Raw genomic sequence first — 12,647 nt, forward strand, 5'->3', positions numbered from 1 at the left:
AATACACTGATGGGTTGTAGACATTTTTGTATATCCACTAATCAACAATACACTGATGGCTTGTAGACATTTTTGTATATCCACCAATGAGCAATACACTGATGGGTTGTGGACATTTTTGTATATCCAGCAATACACTGATGGGTTGTAGACATTTTTGTATATCCACCAATGAGCAATACACTGATGGGTTGTAGACATTTTTGTTTATCCACCAATGAGCAATACACTGATTGGTTGAAGACATTTTTGTTTATCCACCAATGAGCAATACACTGATGGGTTGTAGACATTTTTGTTTATCCACCAATGAGCAATACACTGATTGGTTGAAGACATTTTTGTTTATCCACCAATGAGCAATACACTGATGGGTTGTAGACATTTTTGTTTATCCGCCAATGAGCAATACACTGATGGGTTGTAGACATTTTTGTTTATCCACCAATGAGCAATACACTGATGAGTTGTAGACATTATTGTTTATCCACCAATGAGCAATACACTGATGAGTGATGTGTTGTGGACATTTTTGTTAATCCACCAATGAGCAATACACTGATGGGTTGTAGACTTTTGTTTATCCATCAATGAGCAATACACTGATGGGTTGTAGACATTTTTGTTTATCCGCCAATGAGCAATACACTGATGGGTTGTAGACATTTTTGTTTATCCACCAATGAGCAATACACTGATGGGTTGTAGACATTATTGTTTATCCACCAATGAGCAATACACTGATGAGTGATGTGTTGTGGACATTTTTGTTTATCCACCAATGAGCAATACACTGATGGGTTGTAGACTTTTGTTTATCCATCAATGAGCAATACACTGATGGGTTGAAGACATTTTTGTTTATCCACCAATGAGCAATACACTGATGGGTTGTAGACATTTTTGTTTATCCACCAATGAGCAATACACTGATGGGTTGTAGACTTTTGTTTATCCATCAATGAGCAATACACTGATGAGTTGTAGACATTTTTGTATATCCACCAATCAGCAATACACTGATGAGTTGTAGACATTTTTGTATATCCACCAATGACCAATACACTGATGGGTTGTAGACATTTTTGTTTATCCACAAATGAGCAATACACTGATGGGTTGTGGAAATTTTTGTACATCCACCAATCAGCAATACACTGATGGGTTGTAGACATTTTTGTATATCCACCAAAGAGCAATACACTGATGGGTTGTGGACGTTTTTTGAGACGTCTACAACGTCTCAAAGGGACAACGAGATAGCGATAGCGACAACAGGATAGCTGATTGGTATATCCACCAATCAGCAATACACTGATGAGTTGCAGACATTTTTGTATATCCACCAATCAGCAATACACTGATGGGTTGTAGACATTTTTGTATATCCACCAATGAGCAATACACTGATGGGTTGTGGACATTTTTGTATATCCACCAATGAGCAATACACTGATGGGTTGTGGACATTTTTGTATATCCACCAATTAGCAATACACTGATGGGTTGTGGACATTTTTGTATATCCACCAATTAGCAATACACTGATGGGTTGTGGACATTTTTGTATATCCACCAATCAGCAATACACTGATGGGTTGTAGACATTTTTGTATATCAACCAATGAGCAATACACTGATGGGTTGTAGACATTTTTGTATATCCACCAATGAGCAATACACTGATGGGTTGTGGACATTTTTGTATATCCACCAATGAGCAATACACTGATGGGTTGTAGACATTTTTGTATATCCACCAATGAGCAATACACTGATGGGTTGTAGACATTTTTGTATATCCACTAATGAGCAATACACTGATGGGTTGTAGACATTTTTGTATATCCACCAATGAGCAATACACTGATGGGTTGTGGACATTTTTGTATATCCACCAATGAGCAATACACTGATGGGTTGTGGACATTTTTGTATATCCACCAATCAGCAATACACTGATGGGTTGTGGACATTTTTGTTTATCCACCAATGAGCAATACACTGATGAGTTGTAGACATTTTTGTATATCCACCAATGAGCAATACACTGATGGGTTGTGGACATTTTTGTATATCCACCAATGAGCAATACACTGATGGGTTGTGGACATTTTTGTTTATCCACCAATGAGCAATACACTGATGAGTTGTAGACATTTTTGTATATCAACCAATGAGCAATACACTGATGGGTTGTAGACATTTTTGTATATCCACCAATGAGCAATACACTGATGGGTTGTGGACATTTTCGTACATCCACCAATTAGCAATACACTGATGGGTTGTGGACCTTTTTGTATATCCACCAATCAGCAATACACTGATTTGTGGACATTTTGTATATCCACCAATGAGCAATACACTGATGGGTTGTGGACATTTTTGTACATCCACCAATCGGCAATACACTGATGGGTTGTAGACATTTTTGTATATCCACCAATGAGCAATACACTGATGGGTTGTAGACATTTTTGTATATCCACCAATCAGCAATACACTGATGAGTTGCAGACATTTTTATGTATCCACCAATCAGAAATACACTGACGAGTTTATTTTATTTATTTATTTTTGGTATACAAGATCGAGGCTCGTGTGAGAGCTAACATTAATCACACAAAAAAACAAAAAAATAAATGGACACACAAAACGTACAATAAAGGGAGCGGGAGACAAGATGGGGAGAGAGAGCGAAGCACACAAGTACAACAGCAGAGAACAGGGACACCGGGAGATCTGTGGGAGGGAGAGGGCATGGGAAGGGGGGTGGGGGTTGGGAGAGGTATAAAACACATGGACACTGCTAGGACTTCAAGGAAAGAAGTTGGTATTTCAAAAAAGTGTATCTGGGGTGAATTAGCGGGGGTAGAAAAGATCAAGGTTCTGTATGGGGGAAGATAAGAGATTGAAGAGAGTGACGGAGTTTGTTCCAGAGGTGGGAAAAAAGAGGAATGAAAGAGTCAAGGTGAGAAGAGAGTCTTGATTTTGGCAATTTCACCAGAAGAGGGTTGCTGGCAGATCTTGTGTGACCTGTAGGAATATTTGGGGGACAGAGCACAGACAGAGCAGGGGGAGCTTGGGTGGATAGGAGTCGGTAGAAGACAAAGACCACCAACCTGCCTGCGGTGAGTAAGTGAAAGGCCCTCACAATCAGCTTAATCTTGGGAGATTCCAATGATTCTGAAAGCTTTGGTTTTAACAGCGTGAAGCCAAGCTCGGTGTGAGGCAGGAGCACCAGCCCAGAAGGGAGAGCAGTATTCCATTGAGCTGCGGATGCAAGCCTTGTATGTTGTGAGGAGCTCAGGTGTGCCAAAGAAGGACTTCACACAACTGAGGATGCCCAGTCGGCGACTGGCTTTGGAGGCCAGCTTGGAAATGTGGTTTTCCCAGAAAAGATCATGGCAGATGGTGAGATCCAAAAGCTTGAGTGACGGAACTTCTTGGAGAGGATTGTTGAGAAAGTAGATGGGACGGTTGTCCAGTCAGTCTTTTCAGAGAGACATAGTAAGAGTGCGAGATTTGTCACGATTGAAAGACATGTTCCACTTGTTTGACCAGTCTGTTGTTTTGTCCAGTTCTGCAGAGAGTGAGGAGGCTGCAGACTGCCGATCTGAGGGATGAGGAATGGAGCGGCAGAGAGTGGAGTCATCAGCCAAGAGATAGAGGATTTTCCAGAGAGTGGGAAAGATCATTGATGAAGACCAGAAAAAGCACAGGGTGCAGGACACTGCCTTGGGGAACTCCAGCCAGAGCAGGAAGGGGAGATGGGAGAAATCCATTCAGGGCCACACGTTGACCGACCAGAGAGGAAGTCCGCAAGCCATGCATGGATATTTCTATGGATACCATCGGAGGAGAGTTTGGTGAGCAGGGCTGGGTGCCAGACCGTATCGAAGGCACTGATATGTCAAGGGAGACAGCTCTGATTTCCGGTTTGGCATTGTGGACCTCCATCCATTGTGGAGACAGCAAAAGCAGCATGTCCAGAGTAGAGTGACCTGGTCTGAAACCAAATTGATGATCTGAGATCAAGCCATTGGAGAAGAGGAAGGATTTGATATGCGAAGCAATGATGGATTCCATGACTTTGCTGATAGTTGGGAGCAGGCTGGTTGGTCTGTGGTTGCAAGGATCTGTTTTTGGACCTTCTTTGTGTAAAGCGGTCATGTTGGCTGATTTCCGAACTGATGGCAGATGACCTTGAGCAAGAGAGAGGGTGTGAAAGAGCGGCAGAGCAGGATTTTAGGACCCTTGGGAGCAGCTGGGTTCGACTGGGTGAGGTGGGTTCAGAGAGAGATGGGTTTTGAACACAAGATTTTGAGGCAAACACAAAGTTGAGGCATTCGGCTTTGTCGCGTGCAGTGTCAACTGTGTAGCCGTTTGATGGGATGGAGGGGGAACAAACACCAGAAACAGATTTGACCAGACGCCACCAGGATTTGGAGGAAGGAGACAGGTTTGAGAGTTCAGTCTCGAGAGTGGAGAGCTATTGCTTCCGGGCTCTCCTGAGGGTAGACACACACTTGTTCCGAGCATGGTGGAAGAAACTGAGATTGCCTTCAGTTGGATTTGCCTTGCAAGAGGCATACGCAAGTTGTTTCAGGGCAACTGCCTCACCACAAGATTAAGAGATTGTAGACATTTTTGTATATCCACCAATCAGCAATACACTGATGAGTTGCAGGCATTTTTGTATACCAATCAGCAATACACTGATGGGTTGTGGACATTTTTGTAACTCATCTAGGGATGAAAGTTCGTGTCCTGCTGCTCCGCTCGCCGCTACAACGTGCGCTGCAGACTGTTGTCCCATCATTGCCTTCTTGGAGTGGGGGTTCGTGGGAGATCAAATGGCAGGAATGTGCATTGCCAAGCGGTACGATGGTGGACAATAACACTCAAATTCTCCATAACTGTTTAATTTTTTCTTTCTATCCATATATATATAATTACCTTTGTGAAAGCAAGTTGCCAGATTGGGTCTGAATGGGGTAAATGTAACCACAGCTCATATAATGCTTGATGATACCTCATTTAAGAGATCTTTACCTCCAGTGCATGAAGAGGAAAGCATGAGGTATACTATGAGAGCATGAGACAAAATATTCTGTTGTCTAATGAGACAAAAATTGAAATCTTTGGCCTGTATACAAAGCATTACGTCTGGTGGAAAGCGAGCACAGCTCATCACCAATCTAACAGTAATACTATTCCTACCGTGAAGCATGGTGGTGGCAGCATCATGCGATGAGTATGCTTTTCAGTGGCAGGGACCGGGAGACTTGTAATGATAGAGGGAATAATGAATGAAGCCAAATACTGGCAAATCCTTGTGGAAAACCTGCTTTAGAGTGCAAAAGACCTTAGACTGTGGTGAAGATTTACGTCCAACAGGACAATGACTCCAAGCATACAGCAAAAGTAACACTGGAATGGCTTCAGAACAAGAACGTGAAAGTCCTTGAGTGGCCCTGCCAAAGCCCAGGCTTGAATCTCATTGATAAATCGATGGAAAGACTTTAAGATTGCTGTTCATTGACGCTCACTATCCAACTTAACAGAGCTTGAGCAAATCTGCAAGGAAGTGTGAGAGAAACTCCCCAAATCCAGATGTGTAAAGCTGATGCAGACTTACCCAAGAAGACTCGAAACTGTATTTACTGTCAAAGGCGCTTCTATTAAGGATTGACTTAAGGGGTTGAATACTTGTGAGCTGGGTGAAGAATGCAGCTGGTGAACCAGGTGAAGAATGCATCTAGTGAGCTGGGTGAAGAATGCAGCTGGTGAACCAGGTGAAGAATGCAGCTCGTGAGCTGGGTGAAGAATGCAGCTAGTGAGCTGGGTGAAGAATGCAGCTAGTGAGCTGGGTGAAGAATGCAGCTAGTGAGCTGGGTGACGAATGCAGCTAGTGAGCTGGGTGAAGAATGCAGCTAGTGAGCTGGGTGAAGAATGCAGCTAGTGAGCTGGGTGAAGAATGCAGCTAGTGAGCTGGGTGAAGAATGCAGCTAGTGAGCTGGGTGAAGAATGCAGCTAGTGAGCTGGGTGAAGAATGCAGCTAGTGAGCTGGGTGAAGAATGCAGCTAGTGAACTGGGTGAAGAATAATAATAATAATAATAATAATAATACATTTATTTTATATAGCGCTTTTCAAGAACCCCAAAGACACTTTGACAGAGTACAAAAAAACAAGAATGCAGCTAGTGAGCTGGGTGAAGAATGCAGCTAGTGAGTTGGGTGAAGAATGCAGCTGGTGAGCTGAGTGAAGAATGTTGCTGATTTGGGTGAAGAATGCAGCTAGTGAACTGGGTGAGGAATATGAAGCTAGTGAGCTGGGTGAGGAATGCAGCTAGTGAGTTGGGTGAAGAATGCAGCTGGTGAGCTGAGTGAAGAATGTTGCTGATTTGGGTGAAGAATGCAGCTTGTGAGCGGGGTGAAGAATACAGCTAGTGAGCTGGGTGAAGAATGCAGCTAGTGAGCTGGGTGAAGAATGCTGCTGATTTGGTTGAGGAATGCAGCTAGTGAGCTGGGTGAAGAATAATAATAATAATAATAATACATTTATTTTATATAGCGCTTTTCAAGAACCAAAAAGACGCTTTGACAGAGTACAAAAAAACAAGAATGCAGCTGGTGAGCTGAGTGAAGAATGTTGCTGATTTGGGTGAAGAATGCAGCTCGTGAGCTGGGTGAAGAATGCAGATAGTGAGCGGGGTGAAGAATGCAGCTAGTGAGCTGGGTGAAGAATGCAGCTAGTGAGCTGGGTGAAGAATGCTGCTGATTTGGTTGAGGAATGCAGCTCGTGAGCTAGGTGAAGAATGCAGCTGGTGAGCTGGGTGAAGAATGCAGCTGGTGAGCTGGGTGAAGAATGCAGCTGGTGATCTGGGTGAGGAATGCAGCTAGTGAGCTGGGTGAGGAATGCAGCTAGTGAGATGGGTGAAGAATGCAGCTAGTGAGCTGAGTGAAGAATGCAGCTAGTGAGTTGGGTGAAGAATGCAGCTGATTTGGGTGAAGAATGCAGCTAGTGAGCTGGGTGAGGAATGAAGCTAGTGAGCGGGGTGAAGAATGCAGCTAGTGAGCGGGGTGAAGAATGCAGCTAGTGAGCTGGGTGAAGAATGCTGCTGATTTGGGTGAGGAATGCAGCTGGTGAGCTGGGTGAAGAATGCAGCTGGTGAGCTGGGTGAAGAATGCAGCTGGTGAGCTTGGTGAGGAATGAAGCTAGTGAGCTGGGTGAAGAATGCAGCTAGTGAGCGGGGTGAAGAATGCAGCTTGTGAGCGGGGTGAAGAATGCAGCTAGTGAGCTGGGTGAAGAATGCTGCTGATTTGGGTGAGGAATGCAGCCCGTGAGCTGGGTGAAGAATGCAGCTGGTGAGCTGGGTGAAGAATGCAGCTGGTGAGCTGGGTGAAGAATGCAGCTGGTGAGCTGGGTGAAGAATGCAGCTGGTGAGCTGGGTGAAGAATGCAGCTAGTGAGCTGGGTGAGGAATGCAGCTAGTGAGCTGGGTGAGGAATGCAGCTGGTGAGCTGGGTGAAGAATGCAGCTGGTGAGCTGGGTGAAGAATGCAGCTAGTGAGCTGGGTGAAGAATGCAGCTAGTGAGCTGGGTGAGGAATGCAGCTAGTGAGCTGGGTGAGGAATGCAGCTAGTGAGCTGGGTGAGGAATGCAGCTAGTGAGCTGGGTGAGGAATGCAGCTAGTGAGCTGGGTGAGGAATGCAGCTAGTGAGCTGGGTGAGGAATGCAGCTAGTGAGCTGGGTGAGGAATGCAGCTAGTGAGCTGGGTGAGGAATGCAGCTAGTGAGCTGGGTGAGGAATGTAGCTAGTGAGCTGGGTGAGGAATGCAGCTAGTGAGCTGGGTGAGGAATGCAGCTAGTGAGCTGGGTGAGGAATGCAGCTAGTGAGCTGGGTGAGGAATGCAGCTAGTGAGCTGGGTGAGGAATGCAGCTAGTGAGCTGGGTGAGGAATGCAGCTAGTGAGCTGGGTGAGGAATGTAGCTAGTGAGCTGGGTGAGGAATGTTGCTAGTGAGCTGGGTGAGGAATGTTGCTAGTGAGCTGGGTGAAGAATGCAGCTCGTGAGCTGAGTGAAGAATGGGGGCGGGGGGCACATTTTGACTGCTGGCCCACAGTCGATAATCTGACTCCTCCCTTCTACTCATATTGATTTAATTTATTTAAAAGGTATGAAGTGAAATTCTATAATATGCATTTTCAGGTGTTAAATTGTATTGTCCTATTGTAGTCAGGTCAAAATACAGTTTAACCCCCAAAAAATTGCTACAAAAGGTTTCTCAACTGATTCTGGTAGGGTTTAGCGTACGTTATAACATACTAAAAGTTTACCAAAGTAGGACCCCCGGAAAAGTGTTTTTTTCAAGATGGCGTCCAAGATGGCCGCCGAAACCTTTTAATGATCATAACTATGTAACTATCAACTCAAATTTGATGATCTTGGTGTCTATCCCTAGGTTTTTGGGGGCAAGGAACACATTAAGACCATTAAAAATGAAAGTGGGCCATTATATGTAACACAAAATCCAATATGGCGTCAATAATGGCCGCCAACACCTCCAAATGACCGCAAGTCCATAACTATTGACTCAAATGTAATGATCTTGATGTCTATCCCCAGGTTTTTGGGGGCAAGGAACACATTAAGACAACTTTGGATATTACTGAGCTGTTGAATCATTATGAAATTGAACTCATGACCTTCAGCTGTCACCTAATGCACAAACACCTTTGTCCATAGAATAAGTTTCAGAGCGTTCAGTTTTGAGTGTCATCCTCCTCCTCAGTATCGACCTCTTGAGTGTTGTTTGGATTGTCACAGTTTTCAGTTTGGCAAGGGCCACATGCAGCAGTGCAGCGGAGTCCATAGCGTCTGCAGCTGCATCGAGAGGATTTGCATCCCCCCAAACAGTTGCAATGGATAATTTTCAAGAGTTCGTCAGGCGCAGCATTGTTTTGGGTCATAATTGGAATTAACTGATCATTTTCCTGTTTCCATCCCCATTCAGTTGGGTTCATTTCATTTGCCATCCCCATCCATACCATAATTTGAAAGTACACACGTTGGCTATGGAATATTGTTGCAGGTGATGTTGGGGGGAGCCGTTCAGAAGTGACAAATGCTTGAGCAGTTGCCACTTTTTTGGTGAAAATGATATGGCGCAGTGATGATAGCGTATCATTAGACTTGCCACCAAAGAGATCAACCATCAGGTCTTTGCCAAGATCTGATATGTCCTCTTGAGATTTGTTTTGAAGGATGAATGCACTAGCACAGGACTTCATGACAGGATCAGATTTCACTAATTTCCGGAAGGCTGACTTTTTTCCGATGCCGAAAATCCTTGAAGTAGAATCACATCCTGAGTAGGCATGTACAAAGAACAACTCATTGCACACATCGTCTCCTAAAGTTTCTTTCAGCAGGTTAATGTTATACACTCTGTGTTCTTTTGACTGCTTGTTTGCATCAGAACGGAAGTAGATGATCTCATTGTCTGTTCTGGAGTAATGAAGGAGCAAGATCAGCAAATCTGTATCCTCACCGACCAACGTTGTGGTGCAATGACGGGATCGTTCAACAGTTGCCTTAACGATATCAACGTCTGCATCCCCTGGTGACTGAATGACATGGCATCCCCTTTTAGTTAGTGCTGTGCTGATGAGAGCAATCATGTCTGCCTTGTTTTTGTCACGAGACAAAAAGTCGTCCTTTTTGCCTGCAAACTCTGTTTCTGCAGTGAAACTAACAATAGGGTGCAGGTTTTTTCCTCGTCTCTGATGTGTGTTGTCTTTTATGGAGGGACCTTCACCATAGCCATCGAACACCACTGTCGCTTGTCCGTAATGTCTCACAGTGAAGTCTGCATAAGACTCAGCTATTGCATTATATGAGTCGCCTTTGTTCCACGGTAAACGATGGAGCAAAGAGCCACCATCAAGCACGTAACAATCTGTTTTGGGAATAGAGTTCATCACAGCCTCACTTGATAAGTCCGCAGCATGGTCTCAAATTGCCTGAGCAAGCTGAGGTTTGTCTGCTTTTCGAAGAATGTTCCTGGTCTCAAAGAGGGCTGGAGGGTAGGGGCTTAGTTCATACGTCAAAACCTCTTCAAGGGAAAGATCTCCTGACCTTGACACCAGAAGGAAACGCTGGAACAGAAGGGCAGGATCAATGGTACGATCAGGAGCAATCTTCACAGCAGAGATATTCCCAAGGGTTTTGGCTCTGTCTTTCCGCTTGAATTTGTAAGTAAATGCCGACTTTCCGATTATATCTTCAATGATCTTGTTTCCAACCGATTCAAAGTCATGTACATTCACATCTGGCCCAGCCACTATCCCGTTGACAATGTTTCTCAGAGTAGGATCAGATGTGAAGGGTGAGCAGGCTGCAAGCTTTATCCGAATTTTCTCGAGATCAGATGCATCTCTTTTGATGCGCGCCTCAGTTGAGTCTTTGTGTTGCGGACTTGTAGTATAGGTTAGGTTTGTGAAATCCTGCATCGCAATGTTGTGCTCGGATGTTACAGGTGCAGATAAGGTCCAAAGGTTTCGCATGTCCTCGGTCATCCCACTGCCGCGAGTTAGACCACCAGTGCTCTTCAGAGACCTCATCAACGTTTGTTCGATGACAAGATCACTACTATGACAGCTCGTGGGCAATGACAGCTCGTGGGCGAACTGCCTGAATTATGGCATGACCAACTGCCGCAACCTTGCGTCTTGTGTCTTTCCCAACGAACAATGTTTCCAGTGCTGTCCGCAGACTAGTCGGAATGAACGATAGGGCTGAATCAAGTTTTAAATCATCACTACTTGGATACTGATTCGTCACGGTAGAAACCTGAGATTTTATATCACTTCTGATTAACCTAGCAGCAGTTTCAATAATAGCGCGTTTTTGGGACTCTTCATCGCCTTCCTGACACGTTTGCTTGTAGTATGATCTCAGAATCTGCGACGTTTGTTCTCTCATCGTAACAATATCGTCCAAGCCTTCTCTTTCACCAAAAAAAATTGAGTCCTTAAAGCGTTCTTTAAGACGCTTTTTCAAACTGTAATTGTCATACGGTTCCGAATCAGGATTACAAAGATACCCTTTCATTATGAGGCTCAAAGATGTAACAGTTAGTTGTTCCTCACTGTTCAGTTCTAGGTAAGCACACATTTTCTGAAATGCTTCATACTTATCTTCATCTTTAGGACGACCACACTTTCTGCGCTTGGCTTCGGGGGCTTTCTGGAACTCTAAAGGCACAGACTTGAAGGACCGGAAATTTCCACTACACGAATGATGATAAAGTCCGTCTGCTGCATGTAAATCTCGTAAATAGTATTCAATCCGACCCTTTACAGTATGTCCCCAATCATCTGAACGGGATTCACAGACCTCCACAATTGTCTCCACAAATTTGTCAGTCCGTACCCAGCTAAAATGTCCCTTGTCCAAATCAATTGTACATCCACAGAATACGCAATCCTTTTCACTGTCAAAACCTCCACTTGATTGTCTTGTGGTTCTCTTTGGTGGCACAGAACCACTACTTTTCTTTGCAACATGGCTTTTAATGTTTTTATCATTTATGTACTGTTGACGACAGCTTTTATGCACTTTAGTACTGGCTTCAACTACAAGATCGTCCTTCCGCTTTACACTGGCTTCATTTATTCCCTTCGCCCCCTTCCACTGAATTGCAACCCAGTTATCACTGGAATCCTCGATCTCCTCCTTGCAGATTGGACAAAAAGCTTGACTGGCTGTGCTTGCACTCATTGTTGAATCATGTCTGAAAAAGAGAAAGATGAGAATTAGTTATTCAGTTAGATCCAATTCGACACATTCTTCAGGTCAATATATGGAAAATGCCCCCTCAACCTGTTAGATAATGGCCCACTTTCATTTTTAATGGTCTTAATGTGTTCCTTGCCCCCAAAAACCTAGGGATAGACACCAAGATCATCAAATTTGAGTTGATAGTTACATAGTTATGATCATTAAGAGGTTTTGGCGGCCATCTTGGACGCCATCTTGAAAAAAACACTTTTCCGGGGGTCCTCCTTTGGTAAACTTTTAGTATGTTATAAAGTACACTAAACCCTACCAGAATCAGTTGAGAAACCTTTTGTAGAAATTTTTTGGGGGTTGAGGGGGTATTTTCCATATATCGACCTTACTATTGCATTACACTTATTATTTCTGGAAGGGTTTATGATTTATCTGATGATGATGTTGCTTCATGACGAGCACAGCATTTGTGAAACCAGATATGTGACACGTCTTTTTATACTCCCCTCCCCCACACTCTTTGTATACTCCCTCCTCTCTTTGTATACCCCCCTCTCTTTGTATACCCCCCTCTCTTTGTATAACCCCCTCTCTTTGTATAACCCCCTCTCTTTGTATACCCCCCTCTCTTTGTATAACCCCCTCTCTTTGTATACCCCCCTCTCTTTGTATACCCTCCTCTCTTTGTATACCCTCCTCTCTTTGTATAACCCCCTCTCTTTGTATACCCCCCTCTCTTTGTATACCCTCCTCTCTTTGTATAACCCCCTCTCTTTGTATACCCCCCTCTCTTTGTATACTCCCCTCTCTTTGTATACCCCCCTCTCTTTGTATATAACCTCCTCTC

General features: G+C 44.1%; 2 protein-coding genes across 5 annotated transcripts in view; both read left to right on the forward strand.

Annotated features, from left to right (window-relative positions):
• MMAA (metabolism of cobalamin associated A) overlaps positions 1-12,647 on the forward strand; it is a 773,535-nt gene that overhangs the window by 53,102 nt on the left and 707,786 nt on the right. The gene's annotated exons all lie outside the window — the stretch shown is intronic.
• Positions 1-12,647, forward strand: part of SLC30A9 (solute carrier family 30 member 9) — a 224,796-nt gene that overhangs the window by 4,356 nt on the left and 207,793 nt on the right. For all 4 annotated transcript variants that reach the window (XM_078777013.1, XM_078777017.1, XM_078777015.1 and 1 more), the window contains exon 2: positions 4,757-4,885. In XM_078777013.1, coding sequence (XP_078633139.1) covers positions 4,759-4,885 — 127 coding nt within the window. In that variant the 5' untranslated portion in view covers positions 4,757-4,758. The remainder of the gene's footprint in view (positions 1-4,756; positions 4,886-12,647) is intronic.

The sequence above is a fragment of the Myxine glutinosa genome, chromosome 4 (genome assembly GCF_964187855.1).
Source record: "Myxine glutinosa chromosome 4, kmMyxGlut1.1, whole genome shotgun sequence".
Taxonomy (NCBI): domain Eukaryota; kingdom Metazoa; phylum Chordata; class Myxini; order Myxiniformes; family Myxinidae; genus Myxine; species Myxine glutinosa.